General features: G+C 39.8%; 1 protein-coding gene across 3 annotated transcripts in view; it reads left to right on the top strand.

The window, feature by feature from the left end:
- Positions 1-19,698, top strand: part of dachd (dachshund d) — a 167,687-nt gene that overhangs the window by 92,517 nt on the left and 55,472 nt on the right. For all 3 annotated transcript variants that reach the window (XM_034693534.1, XM_034693532.1, XM_034693533.1), the window contains one exon: positions 11,523-11,638. In XM_034693534.1, the coding sequence (XP_034549425.1) occupies positions 11,523-11,638 (116 nt within the window). The remainder of the gene's footprint in view (positions 1-11,522; positions 11,639-19,698) is intronic.

Consider the following 19,698-nt stretch of genomic DNA (forward strand, 5'->3'; position numbering starts at 1 on the left):
TATCATCAAGCAGGAGGACACCAGCAGCTTCTGTGCTATCTGCTGAGCAGGCCTATTTGCTCTGCTGCGAAGCTTAAATGGAGTTTTTTTTCCCCCCTCTTCTCTCTCTTATTAGGCTTTTAAAAGAAATCTGACATCTTAGGGAACGCAGTATCTCACCCCAAACAGAGTTATTTGTGAAATTCTCTGCAGCCTGTCTGAGGCATTTGTTGTGTACGTGGGGATTTAAGTGAGCCTGACGCTATATTTTGCTCTCAATGCCACTCACTCGTCAGGAAATAAAGCCTGTAACTGGTACGTGCCACCTTCAATTTGGCCCACTTCAGGGTGGGAGTCTAGTTGGAGTTCCTGTTATTTCCTGTCTTTGCTTGTAGTGAAGAGATTCTTCCGGGAGGATCACAGAGACGAACACAGACGGAATCCAATTCTTCCGTGTCTCGCAGAGGAGTCGGACTTTGATTCGTCTTTAACTCAGTACAAATGCTCGTCTGGGAATGCGCGCAGGCTGGGGGCTCCCTCTGAAGTTCTCTCTCTCTCTGTCTCTCTCTCTCTCACTCTCTCTCTCTCTCACGCTAGGCTCTGCTCTGTTAGCCGCGATGTTATTGTTGTAAACAGCGTTTAAAGCACAGCTGGCCAAATTGATCAGGGCTTGCGTTGGAGTGAACTCGAGCAGCAGAGAGTGGGGCTGCATAAACAGGGCTGCTTGTATCTAAATATGCAAACACTCTCCCAGCAGTGCACACTCGGGGGAGCAGACACTGTTACTTGTGATGGGGAAACAGTGAGAAACAGTGAGAAACAGGCTCGAGCCCTAACCTTTCCATGTATACAGAAAGAGAGAGAGAGAACATTTTTCCTGATTATGTAAACATTTCTTTTCCTCCCTAGATCATTTTTGGACTCCTCCAAGTATTTACTTTTCATTAATTATTGAAAAAAAGAAAAGCAGGGGAAAAAAAGAGGATAAACAGAAGATAATTTTTGTTTAATGTTTCACACAGGATTCCAATCCTCAGTGCAATTAATGCTAATCACCACAGCCTTCCTGTTTAGCTTGAACTCTGAGTGTTTGTGAGTGCTCGCTGTCTCTCGCTCTACATCTTTTTTTTTTTCCTCTCCATCTCTCTGTTTTTTTTTTTCTCTTTCCTCTTTCTTCCTCCACCTCTTCTGTTAGTCACCGTGTCTCCTCGTGTTATGATTACATCACCCCTCTCTGTCTGTTGTGTCCATTTAGACCTGAAATTAATCACATCCGACAATCCGGTGGTGCTATTCCCAAAGTTCAAAAGCTTTAGTGGTGAGAGAGAGAGAAAGAGAGAGAGATGGAGAGAGAGAGAGAGAGAGAGAGGGCTGGAGGGAGAGACAGAACGAGATGGAGCGCATCAAGCATGTTGGAGGTACTTACCATTTGTAGAGTACAGTGTATTAATTGCTTATCGGTTTTTGATTTCAGAGTCGTTTAGAGTCAATCGAACGCATCATTTTCAGCACTATTGTTCTTTGGGGTTTGTTAATTGTCACCCCACTGGCAGAATTAAAAGCAAATTAAAAGCCTTAACTATTGACTCCATCTGAAGTCACTCTCCACAACAATTTCACAAAACAATGGGGAGGATTAATGAAAATGCAGCTTGATTTCTGTTCTCCAAAGCTTTTTGCTATGGGGAACCAATTAACTACCCTTCAGGATGACTTTCACTTCTAACTGCCGGTCTGTTCCACTGCCAGAAACTGGGATTAATTCTCAATTAATCCCTCCACCAGAACAACTCTGCCTTTGTCTGCTGGGGAGGACATGAGCAGACAACACTGAGGTTACCCCGAGCCTGTTTGCTGGAGGAACTCCACCCTCTCCTAAGATTGATACACCCTGTAGACCAGCTCTTCTCAAGCTGAAAATAAGAGCCATTAAAAGGGAATGGTTGACAATGATTTTTGTTTTAGGATTTTGAGCTTTATTAGCCATGCATATTAATGAGTCAATTAATTCCATTCGTCCTCGCGAGTGGTCTGTTTGTTTTCGCCTGACCTTTTATCTTAGATGCGTTCACGCTCTGCTTGGTTTAAGCACTTACTCCATACTGTGTTTCCCATAGCCTCACGTCCAAAAAGGGAGTTTTTATGTGTTTAGCACTAAGATTCTCCCCCTCTCTTTTGTTTTCTCCCTGCAACTCTCTCTCACTCTCTCCCTCTTTCACCCACCCCTCCAACCAACCCTCCCCCTCTATCTTCTCCTCCTCGCTCTTTCTCCCTCTGTCAGAATGCCTGCTGGATGTATTCCTCTCTAAATGTGACAGGAAATATGCTATTATAGCATGCAGAATATTTGCCTGATGGGATTTGCAATAAAATTACTACATTTCCCTTCCATTAGGATCTCTAAAACCCCTCTCTCTAATTTATGATTACCCTGGCAAAAAGACATGTTATATACATAAAGAGTAAAGTAGCCCCCAGTCCACATTTAGCCCGTCCTGCTTTCAGAGTTAGTTGAGAGGACAGGAGAAATAATTGAAAAGTGCAGCTGGACTGTGTACAATCTTGTAAGGGATGCCTAGAAAATGAGATTAATCAGCGCACAGACATTGTGCGGAAAAGTTTGCAGTGAATGCCTGACAGTCGTGCTCTTTCTCTCATTTCAAATGTTGGCAGGCTAGCAGGCAGCTCCAAGGGAAATGCGCTCCTTTCATACTTGAGTAATTGATGAATTGTATGCAATATGCAAATGAGAATCCATAAATCTTATGAATGACAGCTTAATTTATGTGAGCCTTAATGAATGCAGGATTAGATTTTAATTAAATATCCTCAAAGGCACCCTGACTGGGTAAGTTTTTAAAGCCTTGTTTTGAAGACTTGTTTCATATGCATCGCAGTTCATGAAAAAGAGAGATCAGTGCGAGCGGTTAGATGAAATTTCCTCGCAGTTTGAAGATAAGACCTGCTCTGTTTTGCTAACCAAAGGCACTTGCAATTAATAAATATTGCAGCAAAATCATATCTACCAATCTCATTTAGGCTTTCCTGGAACTGCTCGTTCTCATACATTTGATTAACTGCGTTTAGTTTAAGCGCTATCTGATTTCTAACATTTGGTACAGTATCTTTTTAATTAAGAGAATCATCCATTAGGCATGGAAAAGTCAACCAATTAGGCGTTCCTCATCAGTTCTCGTGATGTAGGAAGTCTGCTTACTCATTATCAGAGTCTGTTGATGTGATACTAAACAATCTCGGACTCTGTAGTTATGGCACACACAATTATGAAATCAGCTTTTAACATTAATGATGCATGGGAATAATCAGCGATTCATCGTGTTTCAGATCTTTTTTAGATACTATTTCACAGCTGAGCGGCTTCAAACAGCTCTAATAGGATGTGATTACACCAGTTAGCTCTTTGTAGCCGTGCTGCTGCTGCTGCTGCTGCTGCAGTGGTTTTTTCTCCTGCAGCTCGGCTGTGGTGTCATGACATAGGCTTGAGGACAGCGGCTGGCTCCACGTTCCTCTCTGCGACGGTCTCACCCAGCGTGGTTCTAATCAGGCCTGAGTCCAGACAAAGGCACCAGGAAGGCACCCACTCTCCCAACTACTACTGATCTCAACCCTGCACATTAGTCCACACGGGGATCAGAGCACAGACAGCACTTTAAAAGGGGTTTTAGTGGGATTGATGCTAACTCTCTCCCGCCTTTGATTTCACACCATTTGATCTGTGATATATTGTTCAGTAACAAAGGTTCACAGTTTGCAGGCGGATGCAGCTGTTCCTACCCCTAATAAATAAAAGTGTGTGTTTTTTTTCTCCCCTCCCTTCTCTCTCCCCGCACTCACAAACTCGCTGTAATCCAGCTATCTGGATCAGATAAGCGCCGTGTGGCTACCTGTGCGAGGCGGTGTTTGACAGGTGCAAGGGGAAGCTGATTGAGATAATCCAAGAATAGGTTCAATGCAAATACAGATACAAGATGAGGGTGAGGATAGATGGACGCATGAAAAAGATGGATGAGTGAATACATTCTCATGTATCACACTGTGACTCTGAGATTATGATCATCACAACCAATAGAGTGCCAAGGTCAGCAGGAAATATAAATCATCTTTCCCCCCCCCTCTGTTGGTTGAAAGCAACATATATACCTGTCACTTTCAGAGGGTTTGTTTTGTTGGATTGTTGGGATTTTTGTTTCACTTTACCAGAGCACAACCGGCGTGTTCATCATTCATTTAAGTCAAAACTGTTTTTTTAAATATTTATATTTTTTTGAAATGTCAGAAAAGGTAAAATATGATGGCAATTTTAATATTTCACATTTCCTTTAGCATCATTTATGCGCTTTTCTTACCTTGCAGACTAAGCAACTGCAGAAAAAAAGCAAGTGTGCACATTTTGGATGCTACAAAAACACAATTTTTGACATTTTTACTCGAGAATTGTCTTAAATTATTCATTTCAACTTCTTAAATTGCTGCCAATTTGTTTTTTAGTTCCTGTTAAATAATGTAGAAAGTTTAAAAATAGTTTTCCTCTTAAAAAAAAAAAAAAAGTTTGATTAATAATTTGAAGTTGACATGAATATAGGACTACCCTGATCATAAGATGACTCCCCCTTTTCAAGACACAATTTCAGAAAACGACTATTTGAAGACCAATTTATTTATTTTTTTATGAAGAAAACTACTTTAATTGGAAATTATGATAAAATAGAATAATTGAAGAAAATAAATTAAATATCTATTAATGAAATAATGGTTTAAATCATGTTTTCCATACATTTGAAGAGAAAATTGTCACATTTTTCTGGAATAGAACATGGTAATATGTAGGTGTGTGACAGATCATAAATCTTACAGTTTGGTTTGGTTGGATTGATGGATTGAGGGTCGCCCTCCTCCTCCTCCAAAAAAAATAAAAAATTAGAACCAAAATTTTCAACTGTATTTTCCTCTCATGATACTACTACCTTTTACTTTGATCTGCAGATCACATTGGGTCCAAACCATGGGAGGTTGATCATAAACCAACCATGATCTGTTGCACCACTAGTCACATGTCTAAATCAAGCACTTGTGGTTTCAGTATCTTAAGACTATGAAAATCAAAGTAACCTGCATTCTGTTGGATGGATGACAGGTTTAGTAATTGGCATACTTACAGTCTGTTTTTCAGTAACGTACTCACACATTTCAAGAAGATCGTAACAAGGCGTCTTAACATATGTGGTTTTCATGACAGTTGTTTCATGTCTCTGCTGAAATTGATAATCATTATCTTAAAATCAGCATCATAACTCCACATAAGTTCTTGGCTAATTTGTCCTACGTTTTTACAATCACTGTGTCTCTCCATCTGTCATCCCATAGCACTTGGTTGTGAGTGACATCTGACCTCAGTCATGAAGGGCCCACTCACTTTACAGTGAAATGGCTGTAAAGTGAGTTTTCAATGAAATTGGCATTTAATTTCTTCACCACAAATATTAGACAGTCTCGTCCTTTTCAGATGTACAGTATTTCAGGGGGAAAAAACAACTGTCTTATCCTCAGGTCATTACTGTATTCTTCTCAGTTCCTTGTGTCACTTTGCCCGGGTGACAGTGTTATCTGTGCTTCAGTGTTTGCTCATATTATGGTGATGGCAACCAGAGAGCAGAGGTCACATTCAGATCAGATCAGAAATATTTAAAAGAACATGTTATCAGCATAAATCCACCGTGTGAAATCTTTCATTTTTAACTCGATTTAATTCTCATTCTTCTGGTTGCATGTCAGCTTGTTTTTCTGTTGCTCTGAGGATCTTATTTACCTCAAAGCATGCAAAAACAAACAGCAGAGCTTGTTTCTGAAATAACTAATTTCAAGAATTAAAGTCAAACATTTCATCCTTTCGCCTCAGCCAACCCTGTTATCTGATCTGCAGGGAATTTAAATTGGTAGTAATACACCACAGCCATGTTACCCCTGTCTTTCAACAAACATAGTTAACCTCTCAGGGGAGCCGCGCGCATGTTGTTAAACTGTTTGATTGAACCAAATAATACAAAAAGCATAAACTCAGCATATTCCGGCCCCTGATGGTCTGAGGCCTCTGGATTTCTGCCTGACCTGGCACTTAGAAGGTAAGAAGCTGCTTTGTTTTATCAATAAGACCTTGTTTTCATGGCTGGTCACCACCCCAGCAAACCAATCAATGGGGCATGCTCTGCTATCGCTGTGAGAGAAATGAAAAATAAACCCCAGATAATCCTTCAGTTAAAAGGTTACACAGGGCGATAAAAGCTATTTTGTTAATTTATTTACTCTCTGCAGTGGAGAGATAAAGAAAAGGAACAATTAGGGAATTCTAGGTGAGAGATTTTAAAAGGGCAATGACATTGGGTTAATATTTTATAAGGCCTGATTGGCAGAGACCTGGAGAGGCCTTTTGTTTACACAAGCCCCAGACGGAATGATTCACTCGCTTGTTTTGGCCGACTGAGCGGAAATGGAATAAATATCTCCATCCTTACCTTTTAGAAACGTCAAACAAAAGAGCGAGATAAAAGGTTAATGGCTCAATCATAAACACCAGGAAACAATATTATGCTCTCTCTCTGCAAACTGAACTCTCTATTGACATAATCAGGTTGAATTCCTAAAGATATCCGAAGATGGGAGGAGCAGATGATTTTTGTGTGTAACTAAATCCACTAAGGGAGAGCGCCAGCTCGGGCTAAACATTACATTTGTGGTTTCAATTGATTTATAACAGATCATAATCACTGCATTAACGGCGTTCTGGGTAATAAGATCTCAGTCACTGCTTCCGTCGACAGAAAAGAGTCTGATAGGGAGATGTCAGAATTTTGCAATGAGATCAAAAAGCGCCCTGATATCTGATGCGATATTATACCTCTTATTATACCTATCACCTTGTGTTGGCTTCCTGTAAACGGGGTGAGAACGTGAATTTAATTATTGTGCTTTTATTGCATTGTAGCACTGAAATTGGACTCGTGTGGAGTGTATTGTTGGGCCCCGTGTAATCTGATTGCCTGCGCAGCGTAGTGTGTTGGATAGTATCATGTTCCAGCCGACTCTGCTGGGTCAACACACGGCCGGGCCATTAAAGGAAGTCTGGTTCAGGGAAAGTTCACCACTATTTTCTTTTCACCATGGTAGCCAAACAGAAAGGAGAGAGAATAGATGTGTAACATATTTGTGGCCCCGGCCCAAAGCTGGTGGGGCCTATTTTGTTTCCTTAATTAAAGCCAGAGATATGAGGGCCCTGAATATCTTTAGTGCGAATATAAACAAAGCAGGGAATAAAATTCTTCCATGTTTGACCTCCAATACAAGAATAATATTATCCAAATAAGTCCAATTTAAAACCTGGAGCTTCTTATTTTCGGAAACATCTCAAAATGAAAAGAAAGCGAGAAAGATTAGAAAAGCCAACAGCGGAAAAGACATGGGAAGAACCACAAATTCCAATCATAAATCCAGTTGTACCATCTCTCTTTTTTTTTGCAATAATGGCCTAGTTTGGAGCAGTTTTCTGTGCCAGGCTATTTAGGGAATCAGCATCTGCTGCTTGATAAATAGCCTTGCTCTTTTGTTTGAGGCCAGGTTGAGCTCCTCTCTGGACCCAGTGCATTAGCCTGCATGGCTTTGACCACAGCAGATATGCTCTGATGTTAGCATGCATGCTGCAGCAAGGAGCTGAAACGCACATTATTAAGGAACCTGCCGCCAAAATGCATGAATTACAAGGCCGTAAAACAGTCTTTATAATAAAGTGTTTGCTGTTTCTGTAAATTTCAAACACACTCTCAGTCCTAACAAAGGTAAACAGTGACCTTAATTTGCGAAAGGCCTTCCTGTTGGTTGGAAGTTCCTCAGTTCAAAGCTTGTTTTCTGTGGTTGTAATGCTTTCATGGTCAGTCAGTGTTATTCGTCTGCAGAGAGTAAAGCTGAAATACTATCCCTTTAAACACACAGACAGATTCTCCAGCAGCCTATCCAAACATTACCTTAACTTAACTGGGTCTTTGTACCTAGGTTCACATCCTTTGACATGATCTAAGGTTGATGTGACATTTTTTTGTCCATTTGAGGGCCCTTTTTGCTTTTAGTATTGTTGGTAAAAAGCCTTTTACCCATCACATACCCTCTATTGAGGTCTTTCATAAATAATTCAGCCCGAGTACAAGTGAAAGTGATGACAGCAAAACTGTGTGCGATCTCTCCCTCTCATAAGATCAAAGAGGTGCTTCTATAGAAATAGGAATTACATTTCCAGACGATCCCAGGTTGAGCGGGCATTCGTTTCTCTATCTGCTCCTCTCTCTCTTTTTCTCACTGCCCTCCTCTCACTTTCTGTCATTCGCTTCTTCTTTCTATCACTTTTCTGTTTTCCCAGCAAAGGGACACAGTTGGGTGAAGGTCTGCTTTTAGTCCCTAAAACCTCCGCAGACGCTATATGAGAGAGTCAGCACATTCAGACAGATAGAGCGAGTGCACTCTATTAGCAGGACTGAGGTAAATAAACCTCACAAGACACGGCTGAATAAATCCAACTACTAAGGCTGTGTGGTATCTGAACACAAACACTGCGTCTCTCTGTGGATACTGCCTTTGGGAGATGTAGTGAAATGTACTGTAACACAAACAGCCTCATATACTGAACTGGTAGATAAAGTCCTGAATGAGCCATCAATGTTGAAAAAACAGCTCATCAGATGGATACATCCTCTAATTTAATTTGAAACCTTTGTCTGCAGTAAGCAGCTTGTAAACTTTTTGTTGACTTCATTAGTCACTTATCACAGTGATATGGGGCGTAACAGAAAACTGATAGGGATCAATATATCAGCTCAGTAATCATCAACCCAGTTACATCTATTCAAAGTGAGCATTATTTCCTGGTTTAAAGCCAGATGGATGATAAGTTTTCTCTCTTATTTGATATGTTTTTTTTTAGCTGACAAAAATACCACCAGTTTTATTGAATGGATATATGTGCATTAGGAGTTGGGCAAAATATTGAATTGGCAATATTTTGTCATCCTGATTAATGGGATACAGTTAAAGTATGGCTGGTGCCAAATATGGATATTTTAATTTGAAAACGGCACAGGAGAACAGATTACCCTTCCAGTTTTACTCCTTGAGGTGGCGCTACAGACATCCTGCAGTTAGCTTTTGGGGGATTTTGTATTATTCTGTTAATCACATATGGTGATGGATCATTATATGACTGTACTGCAGTGTGTTGCTGTCGTGTCATATCATATCACATCGTATCTTGTCGTATCGTATCGTACTGTATCGTCTCTCATTCTATCCCATTGAATCATATTGTATCATATCTCTTCATTACTTATTGTAGTGTATCGTAATTTAATGTATCTTATAGTATTCTATCATATCTAACTGTATCCTATTGAAACATAACATATTGTAATGTAACATAACGTAACATAACGTAATGTAACAAAACGTAACCTAACAAAACGTAACGTAACATAATGTAACAAAGTAACGTACTGTATAGTCTCCCATTCTATCTCATTGAATCGTATTGTATCATATCTCTTCATTACTTATTGTATTGTACCGTAACTTAATGTATCCTATAGTATTGTATCATATCTAACTTTATCCTATTGAAACATAACATATTGTAATGTAACATAACATAACATATAATAGCAAAACGTAACAAAATGTAACGTAACAAAAAATAATGTAACACAACGTAACAAAACATAACGTAGCAAATCGTAACGTAACATAATGTAACAAAGTAACGTACTTTATAGTCTCCTATTCTATCTCATTGAATCGTATTGTATCATATCTCTTCATTACTTATTGTATTGTACTGTAACTTAATGTATCCTATATTATTGTATCATATCTAACTGTCTCCTGTTGAAACATACCATAATGTAAAGTAACATAAAGTAACATAATTTAATGTAATGTAGCCTAACGCAATGTAAGGTAATGTAATGTAACTTAAATGTTTTCCCAGGAATCAACATAATATGGTATCACAAATTAACATGTTATTCTCCACACTTTTTAAAAACTAATTTGATAAATATTTGATGCATGAAAATGCCAAAAACAATTTTAAATACAAAAGGTTAACTAAAAAATAGAAGGTTGATTTAGATGATTCTTTAAAGAAGGATATAGTTTCATGCCACTAAAGTAATTAACAGTACATTTATTAGAGACAAAAAGATCCCTCTTGATATACATCTTCATAGACACATAACTGAAAGAGTGTTGGCAAACTCCTCTAAACTCCATGAGCAGAATAAAGATCAGCTGGAAAGCAGTCTTAAAGGGGCAGAGCCGAGTGTCAGCCAGCATGACGCAGGTTTGAGTTTGTTCTCTCTTAATATGATTTACTCCTGTCTGTCCTGTTTCCTCCCATAGTTACAGCCCGCTGCGGAAACCCTTTGGTGTTTTAAAGATGGATTAAACTCTGCTGATATTAAAGAGAACTTAGTATCCTGGTTAAGCTTCTAAATGGACTATTGTATGTGAAATAATGTATGAAGCCAATATGTCACCTGTGTCAAGTCACCATAATTCATCTTCAAGCTGAGACATCCAGCTCCTTGTTCATAAAGAGTACACGTCTATAGGATCGTAGCCCCCTCATTATAGGCTCATTGCATTCAGTTTTTTCACCCTGTAGGCTTTTGTTTGTAACTATAAGCCAGCAAAGTAGGTATTGATTGCAACTGGAAGCTGTATTAATAAGTGAATGAGTAAGGTGTGTGGAGAGTCAGGGGTGTATCTGCTTCAGAGGCCCTTTTTCTCCTCCACAGTAAGGTGGCACAGTCATTTATCACGGCTGGATCTGTGCCCCTCGTTTGGTGTAATAAAACTCCCCCATCAGAACCGTCCAACAGGTCTGAATCACTCTGTCACACCACCTTCCAGCTAAGGCATGCATTAAATCAAGCAAGCAGAACATTTCCTAAGGCAGCCATTGCCTTTTAATTTCCTGAAGAACCTTAAAATATCATTCATTACCAGAACTACACATATTTGGTTTTTAAAAGTCTCATAAATCAATAGTGGCCTGACTGCAATAATTATAACAAGTTAACATGTAATTTCCAGGCCGAGGGCCGCGCTCTGGATTTTAGCATATGCAAACGAGGCAATTCAAATAGTGTGGGGATATTAATACGGAGGAACAGGTAACGAGGTACGGGTTATGAATTATGCATCAAAAAGTGGTTGATCTTCAATAAAGGAAATGAATTCACCGTGTAATCTAATTAGTTATGGAAGTCTATTATGTTGAGCTGCAGAAAGCAACTGTCCTTGAAAAGAAATTTATTTACAGTACATGTTAGCTATTTGCAGTGGAATTGCATTCTGGAGTGCTCCAAATGTTAACACTCCCCCTGCCGCCATCACCACCACCACCACCACCACCACCTCCACCCACACAGCCCCCTCCTCCCCCTGCCAATCTCTCAACCTCTCCTACTTCTTTCCTGGTGTTTTAGCTCAAGACCAGGCCGGCCCCCGAAGAGGACCCAGAGCGTGACATCGCCGGAAAACCCCCACATCATGCCCCACTCGGTCCCCGGCCTCATGTCCCCTGGCATGATCCCACCCACAGGTACGTTTAAATCTTCTTCTGTAGCACTCTGTCATTGTTGCTAAGGCTCTAATCTGCTCTGTCTGGCTTTTTTTTTCTATCTCTATCTTTCTGTCACACACACACACACACACACACATGCACATCCTCTCCCACCACTGGCCTCCCCGCAGCTCGTCCTCGAAATGGCAACCAGTCCAAAGTGACACATGCACCCAACCACCAGACACCAGCCGCTCACTCGTTTACCAAAAACAGATCCTCTGCTCAACCCCCCGGAAACCAAAGAGCGGAGGTGGTGGGGCGGGGGTGGGGGGATGAGGGGAGAATAAATTGGAGTGGAGATCTTTTCTCTCAGATTATTCCAGTAGATGTTGCATTTTGCCTTGAGTGCATTCTAATTAGTGCGATTAAATCCACTCCACTGGTATATGTACATAGGCAGTGGTGATGCTAAAGCAAGCTTATCGCCACAAGAATCAACAACAACCGTTTGTGCCCTAACTCAGCCCCGGGGCCAAGTCTTATTGCGACTAATGCTTTTGTTCTATTTGTGGCCTGCTTCATTGTGGCGGCTTTGATGTTGGTGGCTGTAAGTGTTCTCATTTGCATATTTTGCTCTCCTTCTTGATATGTCTTTAATGATATTGCACTGTTGAACGGAGCTCTTTGAATGCTCCTTCAGTGTACAGGACACTTTAAAACAACTATAAACTGTAGTGTTTAGCAAAGAAATAAAACAGCTGGTTACTGAAGGTTATGTGTGTAACTGACTTATCTTCATCTTTGTTAACTGGACAACTCTTAGCATCAGAATTTAACAGAAATGTGATCATGTCTGTTCAGAACGCTTCCTTCAAAGAGTACAAACAAAGCAGCTGGTTTTCTAAAAACAGTCCAACAATTAGATATAATATTATTAAAGACAACATGCAAGAGCTGGTATTCCAGTGGTAATCTTTGGTAATCTTATGGTTCAGAGACACATGCAAACATCTTTGAACAGAACTATTAAATGTAGTATTTTAAAAAAGGTTTAAGAATAGAAAAATGTATTCCAATGGTTCTGTGCACAAAATTTGGTCACACTCATATAATTATCTCTCTACAAAACTACCTTTAGTACAAACATTTACCTTTAGTGTATTCAAATAAAACATCTAGTCTTCATGTTGTAATCTTTGGTGCACTGTGGTTCAAAGAGACATGTAGAATTTAATATAGTATTTTATAGAAGGTTTAATCAACTGGTGTTCCAATAGTAAAAAAATAAAAACATGCACAAAATGCTGATAGACTTATAATCATCTTTGTTTAAAAAAAAAACAATTTACAGCCTTTAACTGAGGTGTTTAAATGCTGAAGCCTGTTTTCAGCAAAATATTTTTTCTGATTTGTGTTGCTCAGGAAGTTTTGATGACTTTGAATTATCTCCTTACAAAGTCTTTTAAATTATAGTTAAAACATATTATTGATGAACACCATGGCTAGTTTTTGTCTACCAAATTTTCTGTACGCAACAATTTTGACAGAATTTGAAGAAAATTATCAACTTTTTGAGTTTTATTTTGACTTTTTTACAAACACATAAAACCTGACAGATAGTTTCCTACTGAGAAAATATCAGCTAAGTGTACAATACTTCACTCCAGTGTTTGACAAAGATATAAAATGTGAAAGCTGGTCTTCAATTTTAATTTTCGGTGCACATCAGTTTTTACAGAGATGCAAATATTTCTGTTGCAGAAGTTGGCAGAAGAATTTGCAAAAGTGGAAGTAGTTTAACTCTATCAGTATATGCTCTTGTTTACTTGATACTATATCTACTTTGCTGCAGTAACACTTTCCTGTTGTGGGACGAATAAAGGAATATCTTATCTTATCTTATCTTATCTTATCTTATCTTATCTTATCTTATCAAACCAATCAATTCCCCCAAGACAAAAAAAAATGTAGAAAGTTTATAAAAGCTGTAAATATGTTACAATGACAGATTAAGTGACAGATAGAAAAACAAAACCAATGACTAAAAAAATGTGCACTGAATTTTAAGCATTTCATACCTACCCTGTTTTAATGAGTATATAGTTTTGGGCAACTGTTTTTGAAGTTATAGAAGAACCAAACCAAACCAAACAAAAGAAAAGTTTCAAACATTTCAAACAAAAAAACAAAAGTGAGTCAAGTAAAGAAAAATAACGACTGTCCAGCTTTTCATAAACAATCCCAGCCACACTTAAGTTCCATATTCGTTGATCTATTCCATTTCTTTCTCTAAGAGGCTGCAAACCAGCGTCCGTGCTGTGTTTCAAATTGTGTATTACACACAGCTATGACCATCCTTGTGATTCAGTACAATGGAGGCTCACAGGCTGCTGCTTTGAACTCTGGGAATAGAGTGAGGTCACTGGCTATCTGCTCTGTCGTATAGACGGCGAACTTAAAGGCCGGAGTGAACACAGAGGAGGACAATGATGAGAAAGAGCCGTGTTATTTAGTGGAACATAAAGCAACAGAGAAAGCCTTTTGATATCATCCCCTTTAAGCCCAGAGGGACTCTATGATCTTGACATTTAGTCGGGGTATTCAGGGGGCAGAGATAAAGTAATTGAGGTTTTTGGTCTTCTCATAACTGCCTTAAGCTTCCTAACTGTGGCGAGACAGAACTTTTCCTTCAATTTCAGGCTTCTGATTAAATCGTTTATTGTTTTTGATTACAGTATTAAGCATTAATCGTCAAAGAAGTTACAGATTTTGACGGATTAATAATTTAGTATAATTGACCACACATAAGTTAGCATCTAAGTAGGCGACTAATTGATCTCCCTGTCATGTCCAAATGTACTGATTGATGATTAAAAAGCGACATTGAAGGACTGTCTCAAATAGTTACACTATCACGTCATGTCATATTAGATCATTTTGCAGATGAGTTAGCGCCCACTCACACACACACTCACTGACACACACACACACACACACAGAATGAGGGCTTTTCCTGAGGCTTTGCCAGTGCTGCATGTCTCCAAAAAGCCACTGCTCTGTTTAATCCAGGCTCAGAGAAAGAACAAAAACAAACCATGCAATGTGTTGATCACAGTTACATGTCATATCTACAACTGATACTAACACTGGTGTTCCTCACAGATCCCTTCTACTTTCCCGTTGCTAGTGTTTGGCTAAGAGCCCATCTTCTGACAAATAAGAGTGAATCAATACTTGGATTTGGATTTTGTTTAAAACGTATTAATCAAAAATTCAATACCATTAAAACAAAGAGAAACTTTAAGAGCTGCACCATAAATATCAATATCATTCTTCATGCAGGATGAGCATTCATAACAAAGTGTAAATTTACTGCAGTGGATAAAGAAATAGTTTAATACCATTAAAAGTGCTTTCTCAAACAGTTATTTAAATCGTTGGATGGAGATTAGGATGAAATGGACACAGTTTTGATGAGTCAGATGAAGCTTAAGCTAGTCTTCAGCTACCTCCAGATTGATTGGTGCCTATTTAATGAACAAAATAAGTTGTTTTTGGATTAAATTTAAAATCAGAAAGCACATGTTGTTTCAATGAAATGTGGAAATCATGAAAAGCAGCTAAGTCGTAAACATATGAACTGAGTCATAGCTAAATAACTGAATTATTAAACATCATCAGCTTCGCTAGTTAGCACCAGAATGACTTGTGAGTTACTCTAATTATTCTTATTTTATTATTCTCTGCCATAAATGCCGCTCATATGTTGTCCTCTAGCTTGGGCTGTACCTCAAGTTCAAGGCCAATATGATAACACTATAATGCTCTACTACCAGGATGTAAATAAGCACAGGTGACAGATGATGGATAGCATCTAGAGCGGTGTTGTTTGTCAGTATTTTGATGTAGAAAATGGAGATAAAGTAGGCTGTGTCTGGATTAACTGGCATAGCACTAATCATTGAACAATGCCTAACCAGCACAGGCATGAGGACCACCAGATAGTGATGCTAGCTGTGCTTATTTAGCCACACTTGGCAACTTGACTTTGTTAACCAGCAAACTCTGATCCTGTGTGTATGTGTTGAATAAATTGTGCTCATATTTGGCAGCTGAGACTGTCGATTTATTGGAATGTAAATTTCTGTTGAATCATCAAAGTGAAGAAGTGACTTTTGTAACATTCCTAGTTTTAGCTAATACGCACTCTTTAATATTTCTTGATTTATGGCATTTCGTATCGGCATCCAAAAAACAATATATTCACATACTACAAATTTCTCTCATATCGTACAGGCCAACAGACATTTTACGTCTCCATCTTTCCTCTACAGCAACAGATACACTTGCTGACCACATGTGATACATGTTTATTAAATCGTGAAATCTTATTGGTTTTTTTATTTATGTAAAATTAACTGATTTAATTTAACAAGCTTTCTGTATTGATCTCAGACGCCTGAACTGAACCGAATCATAACAGGCAAAAATCCTACTGCTGTCAAAAGACTCTGTAAAACATGGGATCCAACATTTAAACATAGGTTTAGAAATAGTAATTCACAACCTAATTGATAACATAGTTGATAACATGTAATTAAAAAACATAATTAATTTATAAAAAACACAGGAACATGCTGTTTGGAGTCAAAGATGTTTGATATTAAAGAAGCAATCCGTTTCTTTCTGTGGTCTTATCTCAGTCTTTCTTCAGAGCAGCGTGTCATGACTGAACCAGCGCTGCATTCTTCAACCTTTTCTCTCTACTTTAACGTTTGCTCTCATTCCTTCATACAAACCGTAATCAGATATTACACATCCACTTTAGACAAAGACCCAAATCATATTACATTCAAATCGATGCCTGAGTATTCAACACGGTAGGAAGATGTCTTCTTCACACTGTAAGCAGACCAGAGAGGCCTCTGTGAAACACATTGTTAACATATGTATCTCTGCCCTTGATGCTGCTATCCATTTAGAAAAGGACATCTTAATATGCTTAGGTTTCCATTTAAGGAAATACCCTCATACGTGTGTGAAAGCACACGTGTGCATGTGTGAGAGTCTGAATGCGTGCATGCCTGCGTTTCGTGCCCCCAGGGTGGAGGAAGGAGGGGGGGTTTGCGCTGGAGCCTTTCCAGTTGCTGATGCATTACAGGCAGATTGGCCCCCAAATCGGATTATTTGCTGTGGACTGACACCACACTGAGATGACATCTCCTTTAAAGTGGAGAGGGCCTCCACTCACACTCTGGCCACTACTTAAGCAGCAGCTTCAATATAATTCATTTATGTCCTGGATATGGCTTCAACCTTTTGAATAACGCAAGAGTACTGCATTTACCATTAGAGAAATGAATGTCACCTACATCCATCCGAGGTGCATCCTGTACTTTACTGATAAAAACAATATTTCCTAATGCTGTCCAGCTCTGCCTCACCGCATGTGCATGTGTGAGGATTTCCAGGGAGCTGGTTTCTCTGTGCCTGAGTGCTGCAGGTGGAGACGTATTGTAATATTTATGTTCCTTTGATGTACAATTAGCACGTCAGCTTGTGGAGTGGATCATCTAATCTGGTGCCACTTCAAGCTGCTCTAAAATAGATCCAGTATGCACCAGGTAATTTAGTGTCACTTCTTTGTGTCTGTGGCCCCCCCTTCTTCCAGTCCGCTGCTTGTCATAAGGTTAGCGCGCTGTGTAATTGATACTAAATTTGTCATGATGTGGATAGCACAGTTCAAGTGGCGCAGTGTACCTAAGAGTCGCGTCGTTCCCAACCCCAGTTTGTCATCGCTGTGCTGCCACCAGTCCATGCATAAAATTAGGCGGCCATGCTCATTGACATGGAGCGTCTCTCTCCTACTTATCCCGCTCGCCCGATAAATAAAGTGTGTTTTCATTGTTACCCATGGTGCAGGCCCTAACAGAGACACAACAGAAAACACAACAGATAAGCCTTCGCTGCTTCCTCTTTTTATATAATCCCAGCCAGAGAAAGTGGTAAAAGTCAGTCTTTTGTGTACTGATGTGAAGTTAATCTGATTTTAATTTAATTATACCAGTTAGTTGCAGAGGGCACAGGCATTGGGGTGTTTGTTGTAAGAATGTTCTGACATTGGCGCAGGTATGGGGCAGCTAGCATGTTAATTAATGATGAAGATCCTGACAATATGCAGAGGCATGACAGCGTTAAGCCAGTCGGCTGCTGCTTCCTTTGCATATTAATAGATCCTTCATTATTATTTAATATGACAGCTGCTCCAAGGGCTACCATCAGACCTTGTCTCTGTTATTTGCTGTTTTGTGCTCCCCATGTGACAGTGCCATGCTATTCTCTATTTGTTAAAAAATGTTCCCTTTTCTGTTCTCTGACTGGTGTGTCTCTCCCTACATGCGGCCGTGATGCGCTGTTTGTTTGCTGCTCGGGAGGATTGCGACTTACCCCGTTGCACCGTCTATATGAGGAAAGTGTGTGAATCTAAAGGTGACTTTGAAAGAATATAAGAGGCAGGATTGTTTTGTTTGCATAGTAATGAATGCAGATTAGCTGTGAGTGGGATTGGTCTTGTTGACGTTTAGACTTCTAGTGGCTTAATAGACTTGTTGCTGGGCGCCTACAGCACCTCCCTGGCTTCCTTATTACATCCGTTATGTGTGGAGGTGTGTGTGTGCGTGTTATGTGGATATGACAATTGATCTGATGGAATGAAACAATTATCAGAACAAAGATTTCGATTTATGGAGAGTGTCACTTAGTCAAAGACATGGGTGGAGGGTGGCTCAGGATGATAAATGAAAAATGGAGAAGTGATTATTCCGTCTGTTCCACGGTTCAAGAGTATTTCTCCGCCTTTATTCACTCCATATAATTTGATCTAGACCTGTAATTCCATGCGTTTGCTCCTGCTTTCTTTTGTTCTGTCTGTCTTGAATTATAGTCCCGTTTACTTTGGTAAAAGAAACGTCGAGGACACTCCGTCTGCAGTGCAATAAACCACAGCCAAAGTTAGAGAGCATCAGAAAGCACCACTGCGGCACTCCTTTGAGCGGCACCTGATTTGTGGGGGGAATTTATCACACAAACAGCCCAGAGGTGATTTCAATATTTACTCGGCAGTCTGTTCTGCATACGTCTCATTTGGAAAACAGTTGACTCTTGCCCATTATACACAAATGAAGGCTGACCTTCAGACTGGGCAGAGGCCACATTCATTATGTGGAGAAGTATCACCTTCTTATGAGGCAATGGCTTTTTTTTCTCTCTCTCTCTCTTCCTCTCCCCCTGCTCTGCCTATGCATATTGAACAGCAAGCCGGGCCCCGTTGCAAACGAGAGGGGCCCTCGCTGACATGATGTATACTGTACGTCAATATGGTACTGATGTATTTTAAGATGCAAACAAGGCTTTAAATTATATGCACCTCCATGTCAGTGGCTCAGAGTGACTCTCGCCATCTGCCTATCAGCTGGGGGGATGAGAGGAGAGGGTGCCCACACCGGTATGTTCCTGTGTGCGTGTTTGTCAGTGTGTTCTTGTGCACATGCTCACATGTTTCTATTAGAGCCACATGTTCGATTTCTACCTCTCCTTGTACTTGTGTCTTCCCCTCAGATGCATGGCTAATAGCTGCTCTTGAGTCCCATCACGGAGTCGTGACAGCTTAGTGATGATAAACGCAGACGTTGCCTTGTTCTGTGTGAGGCAAACCTGCACATCCAGTGTAAGCAGCCTCTTTAAAGGGCAGCTGATATACCGTATTGTGCTTATGAGTGATTCCACTAATAGGTGCATATCTCTCTTTTTTTTTTTTCTTCTCCTGGCCATGCATCTTTGATTTTGTTGCCGGGGTTGGCGAGAGGACTCGTAGGACTCTCCTGAGACACACAGGGCCTAGAGGAGCTTTAGCGCTATCTGTCCCTGCTGTTTGAGACCGGCCTCATGAATAAAGATGTCAGTCACGTTCAATACACCAGAACCCTGCAAATACCACAATGACAAACCAATGCTTTATGATCTCTGCAGTGTGCTCGGCATATGTATGTCTATAATCTCACTGTATCAATCATATCGAGTCCATTTTGACGGAGGCG

Source organism: Notolabrus celidotus, chromosome 10, assembly GCF_009762535.1.
Source record: "Notolabrus celidotus isolate fNotCel1 chromosome 10, fNotCel1.pri, whole genome shotgun sequence".
Classification (NCBI taxonomy): domain Eukaryota; kingdom Metazoa; phylum Chordata; class Actinopteri; order Labriformes; family Labridae; genus Notolabrus; species Notolabrus celidotus.